This window comes from Silurus meridionalis, chromosome 24, assembly GCF_014805685.1.
Source record: "Silurus meridionalis isolate SWU-2019-XX chromosome 24, ASM1480568v1, whole genome shotgun sequence".
Classification (NCBI taxonomy): Eukaryota; Metazoa; Chordata; class Actinopteri; order Siluriformes; family Siluridae; genus Silurus; species Silurus meridionalis.
Window position 1 is genome coordinate 11,010,389 of NC_060907.1, and position 22,883 is coordinate 11,033,271.

General features: G+C 36.7%; 1 protein-coding gene across 2 annotated transcripts in view; it reads right to left on the reverse strand.

The window, feature by feature from the left end:
- Window positions 1–6,588: 6,588 nt before the first annotated feature.
- neurl1aa (neuralized E3 ubiquitin protein ligase 1Aa) overlaps window positions 6,589–22,883 on the reverse strand; it is a 95,068-nt gene continuing 78,773 nt past the window's right edge. For both annotated transcript variants that reach the window (XM_046837408.1, XM_046837409.1), the window contains exons 4-6: window positions 19,285–19,977; window positions 12,897–13,049; window positions 6,589–12,138 (exon numbers count right to left, since the gene is read on the reverse strand). In XM_046837408.1, the coding sequence (XP_046693364.1) occupies window positions 11,897–12,138; window positions 12,897–13,049; window positions 19,285–19,977 (1,088 nt within the window). In that variant the 3' untranslated portion in view covers window positions 6,589–11,896. The remainder of the gene's footprint in view (window positions 12,139–12,896; window positions 13,050–19,284; window positions 19,978–22,883) is intronic.

Sequence of the window (22,883 nt, forward strand, 5' to 3'; positions counted from 1 at the left end):
TATTATTATTATTATTATGATGATGATTAGCGCAAATATATCTCTCTTCACTAGGGGGCAGTCTTACACAAGACAAAGCAACCAGAACACTTAGACAGTCGAGGTTTTATGATAATTGATGAAATCACACACAAGTTTCACGTTAGGACAGGACTAGCGCTTTTCTACAATGTTGGATTTTATTTTATTTTTTTAAGAAATGTACAATCGCAAGCTTTAAGTGACTTTAAAACAGGAGAAAGGTCCTTATTATCACAATTTTATATTATAAATTTGTTAATTCATCTTTAATAACTGCACCATCTTAGTCATGTTTGTAGTGGATCCGAAGCTTATCCTTAGAACTCTTGAGATGGAAATACAAAACATTGTACATTGCTGCCATTGTTAGTTATCTTGAACCTGCAAGAAATATAGAACATAGAAGCCCACAGTATAGCTCATGTCTACAAGCTAAACATCATCTAAATTCAGGATATACACTACAATGTCATGCAGAAAGGAACATCCAATAAAAAATCCTGATTTGAAGTTCTATTATTGCAACAAAAAAACACTGAATAGTATGTGAGAGCCAGAATTAAAACTCAGGCCATGTTCAGTGGATAATAATGAACATATAAAAAGTGAATAATCAATCGCAAGCAAATCATACAAGAAGCTTTCTACTGTCTTGTTTGATTCATTACAACACATACGCTGCTTTCTAACTTTGGGTACATAATAAAGGATGTCGAGCATTTCTTGCAACAACAGCAATGAAATGGAGTCCAGATGCATGCCAGAGTAACATTACCTGTAGATGAACTCTGTTGCAGTAGCAGCATAGTTAGTTGATGTTCTAAATTATAAGAATATTACTGACATTCAGTGCAGACCTTTTACTATGATTACTCCTGAAAAGGGTGCGTCTCAAATGCAAGACACAAGACGTTGGCATTTTGCATATGGAGGATGAATACCATTTTATTAAAGCAAGAAACCCAATTAAGACTCTACACTACAACCACAACTGTCCACCTACATCATCTGGAGCAGTTCAGAATCAATATTTGTCTAATAACATGACAAAAACATAAACATTTTAAAAAATCCAACCTACTCACCAGAGATGCAGACTCATAATTTGCACCGCTCCTCAGAGGCTGTAATCCAGTGGTACCGCTTGTATTCACTGGTCTGGAAGTGGAGAACAAACCCTTTCCCGGGCTGAGACAAGCTAGCTAGCTTCAGGGTTGGGCGACCTTTAATCACGATGTCTAGCTTTTCTGGAAATAAAATTTTTAAGTATGTTCAAAACCAAATAAATTTTTCTTTCTCTGTAGGCATAAAACAGTCTAACTCAGATGTATTAATGTGTGCAGAGCTACACACGTGTTTTGCCAATCAAACTTGGCTGTAAAGTTTCCCTCTGACCAACCAATCAGAGGACGGAAAAATGCTGACGCTATTCTGGGCCAGCTATCTGCCCTGTGAGGAGAATATTCTTTATGGTAAAAGAGCCAGCAGAAGAGACTTTGAAGGCCCTGGGCAGATTAGATTGACATGGCAGCACAATAGAGACTGAAATCTCATTGGACAAAAGATCTAACATCCGCATACACGTACTGAAAGCAGTGCAGCCAAGAGAAACACTACAAAATGAAGAGAACAAACTGTTGGGAATAAATTAATACAATTTAGAATTTAGGTTGTAAATGAAGGTCAGTGCTTCTGATAGTGTTTAGGCCAGCAGAGAAGGCTTTGCTGGCCCTGACCGCCCGCCACTGCTCAAATGACATCATCAGTCCATCTACAGCTGTGAAATTTATGGCTAAAAGCGCTCATTATTATGATTACAATTACGAGTGCACATATATTTCTCTCCACTAGTATTACAAAAGACAAAGATTTCATCTGGTTGACATGTGAGTTTGTTTAATTGTTAATATGGAGTCTGTGTGCAGGTTTACACAGCGGTACACAATACTGTAAACACTAACAGATGGAACAATTGCTCAAAAAATTCAATATTCATGTCACACTCCAAAATTAAACAAAGACTTATCTGTATGAGGGAATGACAGGGTGTTGGCTTTTGCTTTAATCAGCTACTCACTTTTTACTGCTACATACTAATGGGATTATAGTATTATGAATGGAACAAGGCACCATTCACTCCCAATCCCACTCACACTTTCTTGTGTTTCCCGAAACCTTTTTGGGGATTCACCATCTTGTGAAGCTGAAACACGTAGAGTAGATGCAACCTGGAGCACAGTGGGGGCCACTGTTCACACTTATCCTATTAGTATGTAGCTGTAGTTACACAGACACAGTGAATAGCTGATTAAGGCTGAAGCCAACAACCAGTAATTCCCTCATACAGAAACGTCTTTGTTTAATTATGGAGCTGTGGCTTTGATATGACTTTTCTGACCGATTGTTCTGACTGTTAGTGTTTACAGGGACTTCATGTACCGCTGTGTAAACCTACACACTGACTCACCCTGCCCATTTTAGAAGGTGAAAAAAATAATAATAAATAAAATAAAATAATAAATAATAAAATAATAATTAAAAAAAACATATATATATTATAGAAATATATCCATTATCAACACTAACAGTATTACACTGAAGCAAATGTTGTTTGAAGGAAAAAAATCACTGCTGTCCATCAGTTTCCTGAAGCCCCTACACCTGGAGTTAGTTGCCAATCGGAACAATAAAATGCTGTTCTCAAATTAATTATAATTTTATTGAGTTTTATTTGTAGAGCTCTTTAATAATAAACATTCTCACAAAGTGGCTTTACAAAACTTTAAACTTTTTAATTTTTTATTTATCCCTAAAAATGTATCCCTACAGTGACAAAAAAAAAAAAAAAACCCCTTCCTGAGAAGATATGGATGAAGAAACCCTGAGAGACTCAAGGGAAATTTGAGATTTGGGATACACCATTATTCAGAGGAACCTAGCATACTTAGCATTTAGGGAGGCTAAATATTATACTGCAGCCAGCCACTAGAGGGCCTCAGAAACATTTATGGCTTCACTTTTGAATCCCTGTTACACCGTCTACAGTTTTTTTTAATTGCAACACACACACACACACACACACACACACACACACACACACACACACACACACACACACACACACACACACAAATTATTACATACAAATTATTGTCCCTAATGTATGTGAAAGAAATAACATAACTTAATAACACGATATAATTGTGAACAATAAATACACAATATAAAGTAAAAATAAAGCAAATTAACGTCGCTGGTGTGAGGGATACAAGAGGGAGGAGAAGAGGAGGGTTGCTTGAAAAAGAATCTCCTTCCATTAAAACACGTGGTCACAATACTATAGTAAACGGTACGTTCACACGAATGTTGGACATATACAGAGAAAGCTGAACTGAGCTCCCATTGTTTTACACAGCGAGAGAGAAAGAAGCATGTGTGCCTTTCCTGTGTTGTTCGCATGATGCTAGATGTTCGCAATGCAACTTATCTCTTGTAATGCAAGTTACGTTTGAATAAAACATTTTCCTCGTCCTTCAAAGCAATCGTGAAGCAGGTTAATTATCATTTCACCAAAGGGAACTTTTGCTGTGTTTCCACTCAGACAGTTTTAATTGCCGGTTGTGTGCATCATGGCGGATTTTGATGCTTGATTTGAGACTTGGCACAGTTAAACAATTGTTTGTTTATTAAAAATAATTTTTTTGCTGCAGTTTATTTTTTTATATATAAGTAAAGAAAGGACGATGTGATTAAAAGTGTGTTGCATTGATGGTTTTAATTTCACCTCTTTTATATTTATTTAGAATAGAATAGAATAGAATAGCCTTTATAATTTATTTATTTAGTTAATTAATTTATATTTGAAGAAAAATGGTCAAACAGAAATGTGAACTGAATTAATAGTGCGTTAATTAAATATGTGCCGTTAAAATTAGTTTGCGTAAACGCGATATTAATGCGTTAATTTTTTCAGCCCTTATATATACAATATATTAAATATTGAATTCATCGTATGATTGTCATGAGTTAACTCAATTAATCACAACTTAATCGCACATGTCTATCTGTGCTAAATGTACCACTAATTAATACTTTTTTATGTTTTTAATACACTAAATAATTGTAGCAGATCTTATAAATATATTAAATTCATTCAAAACCTCTCTACAACCTGAAAATTATTCTTTTAATATCGGTTTTTTTTTTTAAACGCCATGTTTCTAGTTATATGTAAATTTTTTTGTGTGGATCTTTTAATTGTTAAATACGTTATGTGGCTCCTTTAAGAATTATGTTCCGGTTCCGGTTCCGGTTGCTTTCCTTCAGTTCACGGTAAGCTCGGCTGAGGAGAGGTCAATGCTGAACTTGTCTGGGAAGGCCACGAACTGAAGTTTCTTTATTCATTTGTTATTTTTATTCGTTCATAACAAAAAGTGCAAAGAGGCGTCTTTGTTGTCCGGGCTCATTCAATCGCCAACACAACCCAGAGTGATGGTGCAGACTGGTCACATACAGCGGGGAAAAGAAGTATTTGACACATCAGCATTTTTATCAGTAAGGGGATTTCTAAGTGGGCTATTGACACAAAATTTCCACCAGATGTAGCCATCAAGCCAAATATTTAATTCATACAAAGAAATCAGAACATTTAAGTATACAGGTTGAGTCATAATAAATAAAGTGAAATGACACAGGGAATAAGTATTGAACACATGAATATAACAAGGTGCAAAATGGCATAGAAAGCCAGGAGATCATCAGCTGCTTTAGTCCTAATTAATGGCCTATAAAGGCTTCTCATTACCCTGGAGGCACACAGGAAAGACTTCATGATGGGTAAAAGCAAAGAACTCCCTCAGGATCTTCGTAATCTTAACGTTGAAAAGGATTTTGATGGGAATGGTTATAGGCGCATTTTCAGAATGCTGAATGTTCCTGTGAGCACTGTGGGGGCCATTATCAGGAAATGGAAAGAGCATCAGTTCACCATAAACCGGCCACGATCAGGTGCTCCACGTAAGATCCCTGGAGTCCAAAGAAAAATCAGGAGAGTTCGCCAAGAGCCAAGAACCACTCGGGCAGAACTTCAGGAAGACCTTGCATCAGCAGGTACTGTTGTTTCAAAGAAAACTATAAGCAATGCACTGAACCGTAATGGCATCCATGCACGCTCACCACGCAAGACTCCATTGCTGAACAAAAAGCATGTTGAGGCTTGGTTAAAGTTTGCGAAAGAGCATTTGGAGAAGCCTGTGGATTATTGGGAAACTATAGTATGGTCAGATGAAAGCAAAATTTAACTTTTTGGCAGTCATTCTACACACCATGTTTGGAGAAGAAATGGCACTGCCCACCACCCCAAGAACACCATACCAACAGTTAAGTTTGGGGGTGGAAGCATCATGGTTTGGGGCTGCTTTTCAGCAAGGTTTACTGGCAGACTTCATATTATTGAAGGCAGGATGAATGGAAAAATGTACCGGGACATTCTGGATAAAAATCTGCTGCCATCTACCAGAAAGATGAAAATGAAAAAAGGGTGGACATTTCAGCAAGACAATGATCCCAAACACAAGGCCAAGGAAACAATGAAGTGGTTTCAAAGAAAGAAAATCAAGTTGCTTGAATGGCCCAGTCAATCACCTGACCTAAATCCCATAGAAAATCTATGGAGAGAACTTTAGATCAAAGTTCATAAAAGAGGCCCAAGGAACCTTCAAGATTTAAAGACCATTTGTGTAAAAGAATGGGCCAAAATCACTCTTGAGCAATGTAGACGACTGGTCTCTCCATACAAGAGGCGTCTAGAAGCTGTAATCACCAACAAAGGCTTTTCTACAAAATATTAAATAAAGTTTGTTCAATAATTATTCCCTGTGTCATTTCACTTTATTTATTATGACTCAACTTGTATACTTAAATGTTCTGATTTCTTTGTATGAATTTAATATTTGGCTTGATAGATACATCTGGTGGAAATTTCGTTTCAATAGCCCACTTAGAAATTCCCTTACTGATAAAAATGCTGATGTGTCAAATACTTATTTTCCCCACTGTATTCAGCATACGCATAGACAAATATGGATACTTTATGCAACTGTATGTTTATTATAAGTAAAACCATCCTCAACACAGAGCACCAAAATCAGTCATGATGCACACATCCGGCAATTGAAACCGTCCGTGTGGAAACATAGCAAAAGTTCTGTTTGGTGTCCTGATTATTTATGTAATTTAAACACCATAATTACTATAAAACCCTTGACCTTAAAAACCCTTGAGCTTGCAACCTCAGCTCCTGACATCACATTTGGCATGTCATTTGGATAAAACAAAGCATTGCGTCACAAATATCTCATTTACTGCTACCCACAAGTGTGATGGAAGACCCATCATGTCATCAGGGTTTATGTAAATCTTTATAAAATTATTCAAGGTGCCTGTAATGGAATTACACTGAATGAAATCCTGTGTGTTTAAATTATAATTATCCATGACTTTTCCTACTATCATTTTCCAAACATTCATAATGAGCATTGAACAGAAGAACAGAAACAGGGAACGATGTGTAGCTGAAACACATTTGAAAAGTTTATTGACACAATCATTCTATGACTCACACTATACTGTACAAAGCTTACAAATCAGTCACCGTCTGCAGCAGTAGAGTAAAAATAAACACCCCGGACAACGTTTGCACGACAGAAAATAGATTCACACACTGAATAAGTTTTCTAATGGGTGAGTTGCTTCTTAAGGTTTCAGTTCATTAAATCACTGATTTGTCTGGCTTTGAAACTACGGTGAACTGCAAACCAGCAACATTGAGCTATATGTGAAAATTAAACACGGATTAACCGAATCACACTATTGAATAAAAACATCTTCAAAGGTGCGGAAGGTTTCTAAACTTGTAATAATAAATATTATTTTAATGATTCTTTAGAAAATGACATACTTACTATAAAATTGCCATACAATAACTATGGAAACATTTTATTTCCTTACTTTTTTTTTTTTTTACATTTGTAGTTTAGCTTTTTCTGGCCCATAAACTGTAACTGCTAAGTCCTGCATCTTCTCTTTTACCAGCATCACACCATGTTTACCTGGTTGCAGCATGAACTGGATTTAGTGTTCATTGCGCTTGCAGAAGCAAGCAGAAGACATTAAAAAAGATTTTAAAGCCTAACCTGATTAGTAATCATCTACATATGTTAAATAAATTGAACTAAAATAAGGTGCACAAAGGAAATGAATTTAGAATGTCACGTTGCAAGAACTAAAACCTCATATTCCTGCAAATAGAAAAAGGAGATTTATTCAAGATGTCTAAAAGGTGATTATCTGTACCATATACTTGAACATTCAACACATCATACACTACATGAATAAACTCAGTATTACAAAGTTGACAACGATCAGAAGTAAAGCCAGCTGTGGAGCATCTTTTTCGATCTTCTCAGCAAAAGTTATTCTCATCATCTTTACAATGTGATGATACAACAGGGGGGGAAATCATAACTGATTATATCACACTAAGTTTCACTTTAGGACAGAGCTAGTGCTCTTCCACAATGCTGGATGAATGCATTTGGTCAGGAAATCAATATTAAGTGGTCATTGGTCAAAACGACAGAAATAAAGCTGTTTAGAAAAAGTACAATCACAAGCTTTATAAAGTGACTTTAAAACACAAGGAAGGCCTTTTTTTCTCATCATTTAAGATTATAAATTCATTCATTCATCTTTAATAATCGCTGTATTTTAGTCACGTTTGTGGTGGATCCAGAACTTATCCTGGGAACACTTGAGATGAAAGAATACTCCCTACATGAGACACCAGGTCATCAAAACACACTAAGCAGACGCACATTCACACCAGGGACGATTCGGTGCAGCCAATCAACCCACTGGTATGTTTTTGGACAGTGAATGGAAAACCTAGATGAAACCCCACACACAGGCACTAACTTGAGCTCAGGATTGTGAGCTTCGATGTGATGTTTAATCACAAAATAGCTGGTTTTTATCGTCCTTATCATTACGGCAAAACTAAAGATTATACATTGCCGCCGTTGTGTGCTTATCTTAAACCTGCAAGGAACATAACAATGTTTTATGATTGTTCACTGCAAAACCCCACAGTATAGCTCATGGATAGAAGCTAAGCATCTTCTATGTCTTCCAGAGAGGAACATCCAATCAAATAATTCTGATTTTAAGTCTCACCATTGTAAAGAAACAATGGATAGAATGTGAGAGTTTGAATAGAAATTCAGGTTCATGATCAATTGATATTCATTAACATATAAAAAGTGAATAATGCAAGCAAATCTTACAGCTCCAAGTGTTGTAGAAAAAAAACAAAATATTGCATGTAGGGTATTGTCATACAAGAATCTTTCTACAGTCTTGCTTTATTTATTACAAAACATACGCTGCTTTCTAACTTTGGGTGCATAAAAAAAGGATGTCCAGCTTTCAAATATATACACAAAGTCAAAATATGAGATTTTTTTGTGACAGCAGCGATGAAATGGAGTAAAGTCCAGATGGATGTCGTTGTAACATTGCCTGTAGATGAACTGTGTGTTGCTGTAGCAGCATAGATATTTGATGTTCTGAAGTATGAGAATATTACTGACATTGAGTGACAAACCTTTTCCTATGAGTACCAGTGAAAAGGGTGTGTCTCAAATTATATCAGTCCATCTCCAGCTATAAATGTATGGCTAAAAGCACTCTTAAGGCAAAATGACACTGAAATCTTTCCCTTTGTCCTCCAAACATCAGCTCCTCTTCACTCAAACACATTGCATTCTCATGTATCTTGCGTTCAAACACAATATAATACGCATGTTCCAGCTCAAAATGTCTGCAACCATGTGCTTCCCCACTGCCCTCAAGTAGTTATCCTGCAACATGTCATATTTGACCTCGAATAAAGAGGGTACATGGTGAATTATGGATTGCCCGGGCAAACCAAATAGCCTCATCTGACAAATGATCGGTCCATTGTTTAACATCTCAAGGCTGTGTTTCCGCTTTCCCAAGATTCCCGTCTCCATGGCAATTGCATGTGCTGAGTGCTTCAAGAAGCTGTTTGCAACACTTGAATGGCAAAACTGACAACGGAGGCATGAGCTTCAGAGTCAGACTGGAGCTTTGATTGCAGCATCCTGATTTAGACTGATTAAAAGAAATACCACAGAAAAATAAGTATAACCCTATTTTTCTTTCCAGTTCTTTTCTAAAGAGAAGTTTGTATAAGAAATGTGTATTTTGTTAAGTCATGTGATTAACCTGCTTTGCCACCTGGCTGCTGGAATTTAAAATTATTCTGGTGCTTTTTTTTTTAATAATTATTATTTTTTAATACTCCAATCACACCCATTTTTCATACACATGAAAATTATGACCTATATAATAGTAATATAAAATGCATTTTTAGTGTTTTTTTAATATCTTAATGTATGATCTTTGGTGGTAATGGTGTTGGTGGTGGTCTTAAAAACTTTTCCTCATGACATTCTGAGATTGTCTACTCTGAACCAATCTACTTCCTCACAAGAGTGAAAAAGGAAATTCAAAATTTTAATTCCAAATACAGCGTAAGGGCAACGCGCCCATTTTGTCAGCTGGTATCAGATTCCAAACTGAATTGATTAGGCTCAAGGCAATTTCACTATAGAACTATGCACTGACTTAATCAAAGCTTGACATTTAAACGTTAACCCCGAGTTCACGCCGGATGCGTTGCGTAAGTGTTACGTCACGACCTGTCGGCCCACACCAGACGTCTCTCAGCTGCATTTCTCTACACCTTGCTGGCAGGAGAAACAGCATTTTAATTATTAATTATGTGCAGATCTTTAATTTACATTTTCTTAATTTAGCGAGCTTCCATAATCATTTAATGTTTAACCACCCCCACATCTCAGACGCACCAATGGTAACCTCTGATTACAGATACCTCTTACCTGGTACTCCTTGCCTCTTTAGTTTACTGAATCTATCTCTGCTATAGTGGACTTTATAAGCAAAGCAAAAGTGCTGTAGCTAATTACAGCGATGCTGATATTCAGTATAACTGCATATTGCTTTTATAAACAAGAAATAAATACAATTGTCTAGGATGCGGTATCATTAAATTTTACCCTTCACTTGAACTAGGAGACCCAAACATGCTTTTACAGCAATGCAGCTGTGCACAAAGCCAGCTCCATTAAAATGTAGTTTACAATTGTTGTTGTGGAAGATCGTAAGTGGCCTGCTCTAGAGATCAGACCTCAACCCTACTGAACACCTTTAGGATGATTTGAAACGCTGACTTTATCTCAGGCCTCCTTACCCTACATTAGTACCTAACTTTTTTTTACAAAAGCTCTTGTGTCTGAATGAGCACAAATCTACACAACCATACTCTACAATCTATTGGAACATCTTCCCAAGAAAAGGAGGTTAGTATAACAGGAAATGGGGACTAAATATGGAATGGGATGTTCAAAAAGCACATACAGTACAAATCTAGCTAGCTAGCTCAGATAACTTACAATAGTTTGAGGTGTTTTTCTCATCTCTTCTTGCTTTCTATCTTCATCTGACAAGCTTCCATGTTTTAGGTTGAAATACATTTACATTTGCGGCATTTGGCAGACATCCTTATCCAGAGTGACTTACAACTGAGCAGGGGAGGGTTTTAGGGCTTTGCTCAAGGGCCCAGCAGTGGCAGGTTGGTGGTGGTGGGATTTGAACCTGTGATCTTCTGATCCAAAGCCCAATGCCTTAACCACTGAGCTACCACCTCCCTATAATTGTTTGATTTGTCCACTAATGATCTAGGAATTAGGTTTTGGGATTTTGTTTGATGAGTGCGTATTTGCCACTTAAAATTGAATACTATATCACTATTATGCTTAGCACTTAGTAAAAATGCCCTAAAACTTGATTTATTTAGAATTAATTCCATTTTAGTCCTATTTAAAACACCTGATAAAGTCAACTATGACTAACACCAGTTCAAAAGATACTTGACTAGTCAGGCACATCCGTAATGCACCAGCAGCACCATATTATCACATGGAATTATTAATCTGTTTGTTTCAGCAGGGAATTGAGGTTTCACATTACGCTGCTTAACACAGAATCGTACTGTCATCAGTCCTTCAAGGTCCTTTAGTCAATTTGATACATCAACACTGCAAGCTGGCAGAGTAGCTTAAGTGTTAGGTCCGAGAGCATTCAAGCACGTGGTTTGGGGCATACTGTACATCCCTCACTTAATCTCAGCTGTACACAGACAGAAATTGTGACACTGAAACATTTAAACAAGAAGCTAACGGGAAAGGTTTTAAGGGCGGCCGAAAGGTTAAAGGAAAAAATATCACTTGTATATCTTTTTGAGTATGTTAAAATACTTTTTCCAGCTTCCCACATCTGCAAACAGACGAGACTCCGAGTCTCCTATGGCTCAAAAAGAGTTGAAAGAGTTGAAAATAAGATGGAGATATTAACATTTCAGATATTAAAGTCTCCTGGAACTTCCTGATTTGCTTGAGGCTATTTACAGTTTTGCGTCTCCTTTTATCCTCCTCAAAAAAGAGCGTTTTATTCAGATTCCTCCTTTCCTGAGCAGCGTCACGACCGGTTACCGTAGCAACAAAGCCTCGTGCATGAAACTGTAAGAGACCTTTTTGCGGACGGATGCCTGAGGCTTTACGGTTCAAATTCATCACCATGGGAACAATGAAAGGCCAAGTACATGTCCCTGAACCAGAAACCTCGTTCCTCATATGCGAGGGTCTCGTTATGTGTCTTTGTTTTGGCCTTCATGGGCCATCATATGGTGTATTACAAAAGTGGAATATGATTCCTATGTGCTCCGGTAGGTCTTTATAATGTCTTTAATAGCCCTCCTGCAGATTGGACAGCAGGCGTTAGACATCTTTTTAAGGCGCAGGCCACAGGTGTAGCACAGGCACATGTGGCCACACGCATAGATAACCGTGTCCACTGCGTTCTCGTAGCAGATAGAGCACTCATCCTGCCACGAGCTGAAGGATGATGGGAAGGTTGGAGACTTGGACAGGTGGATGGGTGAGCTTGGGGTTTTTCCTTTAAAGATGAAAGAAAAAAAGGGAAAATTATTTGCACACAATATTGATTAAACAAGCTGCCACTACAAAACACATTTTAATGCTCAAATCTGATTCTATCTATCTATCTATCTATCTATCTATCTATCTATCTATCTATCTATCTATCTATCTATCTATCTATCTATCTATCTATCTATCTATCTATCTATTGGTTGGAAGCTGCTGGTTTCAATAACAGTAGCTCTAACAGCAGTTCAGGCACTCATTTAAAACTAATTTAAATTATGTTTTTGTTCTAATAAAAGTTTTTTTTGTTTGTTTTTGTTTTGTATTTACAACTTTACAGGGCCTTTAAACATTAAAAATGTGCTGTTATTAAAAATAAATAAATGTATATCATTTATTGAAGTTTTATGTAAAGAGGTGTTTATTTCATATTTATAGTCTCTAATGTCAGCATTAATGCAGTAGTCAGTTTTTCACCTGAGGTAAGTCCTTAAAACAAAGTTCTTTCTATTTTTTGTCTTAAAGTAATAACCGATACCAACTAAAAATAGTTAAGAAGTACCACTGAATTAAAAATATTTTAGTCACTGGCAATGTTGTTGTATTAAAGGTAATACACATTGGAGTGTTCTGATATTGGAAAAAACTAAATCACTTGCAGGGTTAGAGCATGATTATAGTTAAAACACATCACTCTGTCTTGGATTATTTTCCTGTATCGACTATGTAACGTTTTACTCCTTACATAAAATAGCACAGATCACTTGCCTGTGACGGAGGTGCAGAACGCTCCAGAGCAGCCTGAATTTATTGTTGGCTCTGAGCTTCCACTGCATAGGCCTGCTCCAAGAGAGTGAGAAGAAGAAGAGGAGGGTGAGCTAGGGCTGGATGGGCCTTGAGTATCGCTCGGGTGAATAGAGCCTGAAACACATGTGTAAAGGAACATAGGAAAAGATGTTAATTCTGGCATTTCCTTGACTTGCCTGCTTCTGCTACTGACATCAATAATGAATAGCATGTGCAGCTTTAATCCCCAGATGGGAGTCAAACAAGGGGAAAAGCTAAGCTGCATGATCCATGGTCAGTGGCTGATATATTATTGCTGTCCAAGGTGACCAAGATGGCATTTCATTGTGATTAAGCAAGACATGCACTCACTGGAATGTGCTGAGCCACATAACCCTCTACAGTTTTGTTTTGGCAGGGAGTGTCCAGTACCCAGTGTGGTTTATAAATTGTTCTGAAGTGAGGCTGGAATCTGAATATGACACCTCTGCAGAGTGGAGTGGTATCATTAACACTGTAGTCAGACAGGACAGCCAACTTTTTCCACTATCAAGGCAAAATTTCAAGTAATCTGTTTGAACTGCTTGAGCAGCACTAAGCAGATAAAAAAAGCATATAATGTTGACATACTTTCAATTATGTACTACTATAACTACTAACATTTATTATCAGGAAATACCAAAATGTTTCTATATAATGTAACACAATATATGTAACCATGCCTGCATATCTATAAAAACAGCCAAAAATATATACTGTATGGCTCCCCTGAGGTCTACCCATATCAGATACAGATAATGCGATGTCCCACAACAATCTATATTCGGCCCAACAAAAATGTGACCTGAGCACGCACGTGATGCACACTGCACGCATGTTCTGCAGCTTTTGCGAGGCTCGACTTAGAGCTGGGTGTTATACAGGGCACGACTGAAACAAAGAGTGCACAATGACATCTGGCATGCCATTGCACCATTTGATCATTACGCACAACCATCCATTTTAAATCCTCCTCTGTGAGTCATCAGAGACTGCAGGGGCTTGGACGTATCCACACCATCTCATCAGATTAACAACAGGCACAAATGTTGACTGTAGAAGAAAATGAGAGAAACCCTTCAGGAGACCGTGAAGACAGATGTCTGATTCCAGAGCTCTGTTTTAAGCGTGTAATGAAAACTTTGTGGCTCCATGGATGCACATTTAAACTAGTTACATACCTTTGGTAATCTTAAAAATTTGGGTTTTGAGTGCTATTGCTTTAACATTCATATGTTATTTGATGTAGAAACATTACGAATCAAAGACAAAGCAGCATTTCAACTACATCAATAATTGCACAGTGGGACTATTAGTAAAATACTATTTCAGATGTAATATATACTGAATTTAATGTTGGACAGCAACACACTATACACACTATATTATGGTTCTTAAACTAAAATTGCTTGAGGTCCAGTAAATGAACCCTCCCTGTCAGCTGAGGTCCAGGACAATTACATACCTTAAAACATGAATTGATGCCATTCCTCAGTGGTTAAAAACGGAAATCTCATATCACATTTTAACTTCAGATGTGTTGCGTCTACCTAACTAAATGTATCTAATGTTCAACATTGTGTTTCTGAATGATATTGAAGATAATATTTTACCAATGCAACTTGAAACATAGAAGAGAGAAATCAGGCAAGTGCCAGTGTTGGAAAAATGAAAAAGTGCAAGAAATCCTTAATATGTTCATTTGTACAGTTCCTTTAAGTCTATAAAAAGGTAAATAACTTTAAATGAAAATTAAATGAAATCGTCGCTTCGGCTGAACTGTTAAACTTAAAGATGGAAGCATCTCGAAAAACTCTGTTTTCAGCATCAACTTTCCTTATATTTGAGAATGCCATTGTTTTTCACTCGCTGAAAGTTTCATCTGTTTGCGTATCGCTCTCTGCTGCCTTCACTGCGTGCACAACTGCACGTCTGATCGTAGCAAGAGTAAGTATATTAACGGTATTAGTGACCTGTGGTGCCGTAGGACCGAAAAGATTTCGCGGTCCGGCTCGACACATCGTGACCAGTTGGTCACCCCTACACTATATGGACAAAAGTTTGTGGACACCTGACTATAAGAATCATATGCGCATTTTTTAACATCCCAGTTCCCATTTAATTGATATTTGCTGTTATTATAATCTACACTCTTCTGGGAAAAAGTTCCACTAGATTTTGTAGTCTGGTTATGGAAATTTGTGCTCTTTCAGACACAAGGGTTTAGTACAAGGGTAAAGTTAGGTATTGATGTAGAGTGAGTATTGGTGGGGTTGCAGTCAGCATTGCAATTCATTCCAAAGGTGTTCAATAGGGTTAAGGTCAGAGTTCTATAGCAGGCCACTCAAAATTGAATTGTCATGCTGGAACAAGTTCGGTTCTAATAGTTTGAAAGGGGAACTACATATGGCTCTAGAAGTCAGGTGTCCCAATACCTTTGTTTATATAGTGTAGATGCTGCAATGCTTCTATATAAATAACATTCATGTAACAAAAAATTTGGATACTTTGCATACATACAACTGTGAATAATCACTTTTTTCTTACAGTACATAATATATTTATTTATGTTGTGTGGGAAGAGCCAAAAACCTTTAAACCTTAACATTAAGAAATCTTACATACTGTATTAATTCCCTTTTACTAGGGCTGTCAAACTTAACGCGTTAATAACACATTAACGCAAATTTAGAGTGTACATTAAAATCTTTTTATATTAATTTATTCATGATGTCCTTTCATTACTCAGGTAAAAAAAAAAAAAAGAAGAAGAATTGGAACCTGGTATTTCTGTTATTTTTTTCATGTGGTTAATGGAAATCAACGAGTTCTTTGAAAAACATCTATGACCTTTGAAACATGCCTGGGTTTCATGCTTTATGTTGAGTTTGGTTCCACTAATAATAAACATACATTTGCATAATGCATCCACATTTGTCCATGCCCATGTTGATTAGAGTCTTAAAAACTTGAAAACTAATAATTTAGGGTACATTTAGAACAGATAAAAATGTGGGATTAAGTTGCTATTAATTAAAAGTTAACTCATGACAGTCATGCAAATAATCGCAATTAAATATTAGAATTGATTGACAGCCCTACTTTTAACATATGCTAACTAGAATATTGTAGGTAGATATTGTAGATTGTCGATATTAAAAGCATTTCACTGCATGTTGTACTCTGTATGTATGTGTATGTGACAAATACAATTTAATTTGATTTGATATTGTATTGTAGAGTAGGGATGCATTTTAGAGAAAAATTTAATTTCAATATAATTTATTGACCTTTCCTGTAGTAATCAAATAGCTTAATTTTCCCCTGTCAGTGATGTGGATATCATATTGATATGCAGGCAGAGGAGGAGACTTGGACATCTCAAGTAAATGATGCATTGCTGTAAAGGTTGTCAGGATAAGAGTTAAGTATAAAGAACTAGTGACAATTCATCAAAAAAGCAACGCGGCACTTGAAGGTGAGCCCTAGCTTGGCCGATCCACCTCACCAGGCATTTGGGTGTTTGACACTTGTGAGTGGTTAGCCTGCATGATGGACTCATTATCATATAGAAAAAGAAAGAGTGATGACTGAGAAGAGAGAAAGACAAGGAGACACTGAAAGGGAGGAAGAAGGATGATGCTGAAGTGAATGTGGGTGGTAGAGGTGTTGATTTGAGTGTGAAAATCTGAGAAAACTCTGAGAAAATGCATAATACATGAGACGCAGACGAGCGTCACCTTTTCCTGATATTTTGAACATCGCTAACGTCACTAAATCAGTAATTTCAGCCATGTTTGTCCTTCATTTTCAATACAAGTTTGTGTGAAGAATTTCAATATAAATATTACACTGCTTTCGGTTGACATAATGAAGGTCAGGGCCAAGTCCTGCTCCAGTGTTGAAACAAAACGGTTCAGCACTTCCTTTTTAGGCGTATTGCAATTCTTGGATATTACAATGATGCTGCTGATGTTTGCTAAAGGGCTTCCATTCCTGAATACGAGGCCATTTCCAACATTACCTCATTATTTCCTGTTTACACACTATACAAAAGCAAATGCAGTTTTGCTTGTATTTTTTTTTTATTTGGTCCCTTGATAAATTTGTACTCAAACTTTTTTTTCTAATAGGACATCCACCAACAATAGTTTTCTCAAATTTCCTCAGACATGTGATACAGGGCTACAGGGCTGCAGAACAGTGTTATCTGCCCTCTTCTGCATGCATAAGCTCAAAAATGCCCTTGATTGAATAGTGTTACTATGATTTCCATCTTTCCAACCAATGACCAATTTATCTCCCTTTTCTCCTAACTACAGATGAAAGTAGCATTGCTGAAATTTGTTATCCATTTTCTGTTGGCCCACTAACAAGTTAGCCCGCTTTAACCCTGATTTCTGGATTGTGGTTTATCCTGTCTGTTATATAAACCTAATTTCCAATATCATGTTCCCAAGTACTGAACATAAATTCATGTAATTAACTAAATAAACCTTCATTAAAATCTATTTGAGAATAGAGTGGGCATTACTATGACAACTGACTAAAGGCATAATTGAGTCAACAAAAGCAGTTTGTACATGCTGTGTTCTTTCATGAGGTGCTACAGATTTAAATAGTTAGCATCTTACTTAACATCTCAGATTGGAACATTTTGCAGGTCAAATTTGTTGCATTAATTAAAACACACACACACACACACACACACACACACACACACACACACACACACATATATATATATATATATATATATATATATATATATATATATATATATATATATATATATATATATATATATAGTTATTTTATTTATTTTTTTTCATGAAGACCACAGTACATTTGCATTTGTCTAATCTCTGGTCAGAAAAGCACAAATGACAAGTCACTTTTGACAAATGACAATGTCACTCTTTTGTTTCTTGATTGCAAGCTGATGAAATAAGACAGGCAAGCTTGCACATACTCAGGACTAGTAAGCTGCTGCAAAGCAAAATGGGTTAATAAAAAAAAAGATGAGTGCTCATCGACAGGGAGTGCAGTGGTTCTCCTACACTTACCAAGAAGACTGGGTTATAAAATGTGAAAGTGGGAGAAATGAAGCCTGACTGAAAGAAGTTTTTGGAGATTACAGGAGAGCAGTGGAGGATAAGTGTGAGAGAGGGAAGGAGGAGAAATAACAGTGTGAAATATTAAAGCTGGAGTGAGAAGTGAAAATCGCCCACTCTTGTGTCGCCTCAGAAGACGAAGTGAGGGGATAGAGTCTAATGAGATGAGGGGATGTAGTCGGCACAGTTGGGAGGAGGCGCGCTGAGTGGAGTGTTAGAGAGAGGAATATGCTTCAAGTGACACAGACGTGTTAGAGTGCGATTGTGGCTCACATAAAGCCCACACACCCTCCTGTTGCACTTCCTGTATTAAGGCTCTCTCTCTCTCTCTCTCTCTCTCTCTCTCTCTCTCTCTCTCTTTCTCATATATAACTAGCTCAATTACCTTCACTACATATACCGCCATCCTCTGATTGAACAAGGTATGTGGGTGGCACTAATGACACAATAAATTAGAATAGTCTTAAAAATGATCTTTTAAAGTCAAGTGATAGGAAGGAAATTATATTAACCTAAAAATTGTGCTACTTTATAATAATAATGTAATCCATTTGCACTGCAGAATTAGTGATAATATCCAGTTACAACTATTTACCAAAACTCATACATTTTAGTAAGGCATTTCTGAATGCTCAGATATAGGCTAAAAAAACTAATGCCATGATGAATATGAAAAATAATTAGAAACTTTCAGAAAATGCAGGAATTTTTACCTGTATTAGACTGTAACCATGACAACAAAGGCATGCATTTTCACACTTAACTATGCTTAAAAAAAGAAGTATTTGCTACAAATTCCAAATGTGTTGAACCTGTCTTAAATCTAATTTCATGACAATAGTGAAAACAGTATAAAACTTATTGGCCTCATAAGTAAAGGATTGAAAAATTGGTTTGAGATAATTTCATTTTACACGACACAAAAATCAGTGTAAACAAAAATGTGCCATATGTAACTGTATGGCCCAGCTGTAATCAATAATAAATTCATTTAACTGCACACATGATTTGACAGTTTTCCAGCATAGAAATTAAATTTTAAAGTAACTAAGCTAGAAACTAGTAACAAAGAAACTATTTTCACTGACAGCAAAAGGTCTGAACAGTCTTTAGTTCAATAAAGACACGCGTGTCAATAAAGGGTGTCATTATAATATTAAATATTATCAATATTTTACACTTTATAGGTATTCATGCAGGCTTAAACAAACACCTACCCAAAATCCTTAGCTGCGTAACAGCACCATGTAGCCCAAAGAACATCCAAAGTGGGCGCGAGTTATCGACGCACGCCTGCATGCCTGCACTGTTGCCATTCTGGCTCAGGATCAGTTCTCCTTCCTGTGTGAGCAGGAAACTCAGGACATCTCCGGAATGGATTGAAGAGGGGACCCTGCACACAGCCCAGAATTCCTTGCGGTCCACCAGCTCCTCCGGGTTAGAGGGAAGCTCCATTGGGCGCAGCGTGGCAGGGTCACACGAGGTCACACCGTAGGACAGTGAGCCTGAGCGAGTCAGGCTTGACTTGTTCATTGTGATGTAGATGGTCTCTGAGAGGCGTATTGGACGCTCAGTGAATACCAGTGTGCCCTCTTCTTCATGCCCGTGACTGCAGCGTGCCACTGTCTGCTCATCCACAGCTTTGAGGTGGGCACCACGCAGCTGATGGAAACGCAGCTCGCCTTCCAGGGCGGCTGGCAGGAACGAGTTCAAAGAATTCTGTGGAATGGGACGGGAGGTGGCAATAGGAGCGGATGGGAGGCGGAGTCTGGCCTCATCTCGTGCCAGGTTGAGGTCACAGAGGCTGACGGACAGACGAGAGGACTCTGCCTCACGTCGCAGTGATGAGGGGCCTCGTACTGCAGTGAAGGAGCGTGGACGGAGACAGTCTGGAGGGATGATTTCACTATCTGGAGTTGGGAAAAACAGCATAAGACAGATAATGTTAAAAAGGTCACATTCATGTATGCTAAAGAAAAAAATGTAAACTCTCAAGTCTATATTGTTATTTATTTATAATATATTTCTATAGTCTGTGTTTTTATACAACATTTACACTTTAAAACTCCATTTTCACAACAGGCTCGTTACTTTAGTTTTAATCTATTCGGTGAAATGTCAATGTTTCTTTCTTCTCACTGCATGCCGTTTTTAGCCCATCAACATAATTTCTGTCATTGCGCTGCTTTTTCAATCTCCCACTGGTGTATCATTTCCTGTCTCTCACACACCACAGACGTAGGCTAGTTTGCGAAGCTCACAATGAGCAAATCAGAAAGCAACAAGAAGTATGGGGTTAACGTGGATGAGACAGAGGGAGTCAGCGACCTAAACATGACTGAGAACAGAGACATTCCAGATGATTTACCTGATCATCATCATCTTTGCTCTGCTTGTGTTCTATATAGTGGATGTTCAGCTTGGATTCATTCATTAGGTAACACAATTTCGTTTTTTATTAACATATTAGAGCATATCAATGCGGCACGCATTTCTGTTTGACTATTTTTATAAAAATTTAAATACATAAATAAATAAAAAACTATAATATATATATATATATATATATATATATATATATATATATATATATATATATATATATATATATAATAAATATAAAAGAGGCGAAATTAAAACCTTCAGTGCAACATACATTTATTCAAGACATCCTTACTTTTCTCAGATATTAAATAAATAATTAAACTCCCTTGAAAAATATTTTTTATCATTAAACATTTGATTTACTGATGCACCAAGTCTTAAATCCAACACCAAAATCAACCATGATTCATACAATTTACCCTCTGTTGGTTGACAAATGCGGCGGTGAGTTTCATGGCATTTTTCCTCATAATGCCAAAACGAACTTAAATTACTGTCTTTTTTGATTGTGCAAATAAAAGCAATACATCATTCGAATCTGTAAAGGTCTACTTTCACTTGTATACACTCATAATAACAACAAAATGCTGTGCTTTTGTAAAATACAGAAAACATAAATTTGCCTTACAGACATAATAAATATATGTATAGTAAGCTCGAAAGGTATTTTACATAAACCAAGTCAAACTGAAAACAAATATTTTCCGATAATCCGTATGAAAAGTTCGAAGAGGTACAGTTTCTCCGGTATCACCTCATTAACCGTCCGAGTGAAAACATAGCAAAAGTTTTGTTTGGTTTCCATGATGATTTATGTAATTTAAACCACCATAATTACTTTAAAACATTTGCAATAATTTTTAATGCTCTTTGTTGAGTATGTTTTCATTTATAATACAAATACATTTGCATAAAGCTTCCATTTTTGTGCATGTCCATGTTGCTTAGAGTATTAAAAACAAAGTATTGATATATAGTACATTTAGAACAGCGATTAAGTTGCGATTAAATATTTGAATCAATTGACAGCCCTAATATTAATATGTCCAGTTACCAGCGTGACACTAAAACAGGTAGCAGTAAAGGCTACTTTTTACTTAAGTATGTCAGAGCCCAAACTTCTTTACTTCAACTTGAGTAAAAAAGTATAGTCCGCACTTCAACTTTTACCCTAGTATTCTAAAACATGAGCATATGTACTTCTACTTAAGTGAAGGGTGTGTGTACTTTTGCCATCTCTGCATACAAGCAAATATTTTATGGCATCTAAAAAGAGCTAAGAGTTAACCCTGAGCAGTCTAGTTCTTCATGCACTTAGACACACACATTTCATTTTGTAAGGTGTAATCCATGACATTAACCCAAAATCACTACAGAAGTTGTCATTAATAATGTTCCACTGTTTTGTATGGTGTTATTACAAATGAATATTTTCTTTAACCTTTAAGTGCGCATATGGTGTGCTATAATATACTAAAGCAACATTAAATCTGCCATAGATATTACAATATCTAAACAAACTATTGTTCAGTTTAAGACTCTATTAACTGCAGTTATCATTGACACTGAGTGACTAAATGTATTCTAACGCATTCCTAACAGATTAAATTTATTATAACTTTAAGTGAAGAACACAAGAAATCCTGAAAAAATCCTTACAATAAGTGTTTATGCACATTTATAATTTTCTCCCAAACATAATCCTTACAGTCCTTGTTTTGTGTGTAGACGATCTAATACAAATAGCTTTTCCAAAATGGCTGCCAAACAGTATCTCTTTACGTTCTCTTTCTTTTTAGAACTGTTGCTGCTTAGAATAGCAGTGTTACTACTGTTTGTGTGTAATGGTAGCTAGTGAGCACCTCACATAACACTTTACTTACATTAAGAAATACCAGCATGGCATTACGCTATCCAGCAATATACTCAGAAATGCAGCTGCAGAATGAGATAGCCTTGCATGTGAGAGTGTTCTGTATTTAGCCTTCATCTGCACGTTCAAAGACTTTCAAATACCTCCCCAAAATAACAGCACTAAATGTAGCTAGTTCGTCATCTAGTTCCTATTAGCTCTATATGACAAGTGATAGTAAGCTTCCCTAACAGAAAAAAAGAGGGCCATATAAAATGAATATGAACAGTGTATTATTAAAATTATAAAAATAAAAATAGGTGTGAACATACAATAGGAAAACTTATCCATGTAAACTTATCCATGTAAAAAAAATAGGGCGGGTGGGGAGGGGGTTCATATTCTCTTCCTTCTTTCCATCATTCTTTGTATCACTGCAAGCCAAGAAAGGCAACTGGCTTACCTCTAACCACAGATGAACCCTTTTAGCCTCAATAACTCCTTAGGCGAAGAGGAAACAAAGACAGGATGGAGAAAAAAATAAAACTAAGAATGAGTGTGGCGGTGCAGAAAAAATCC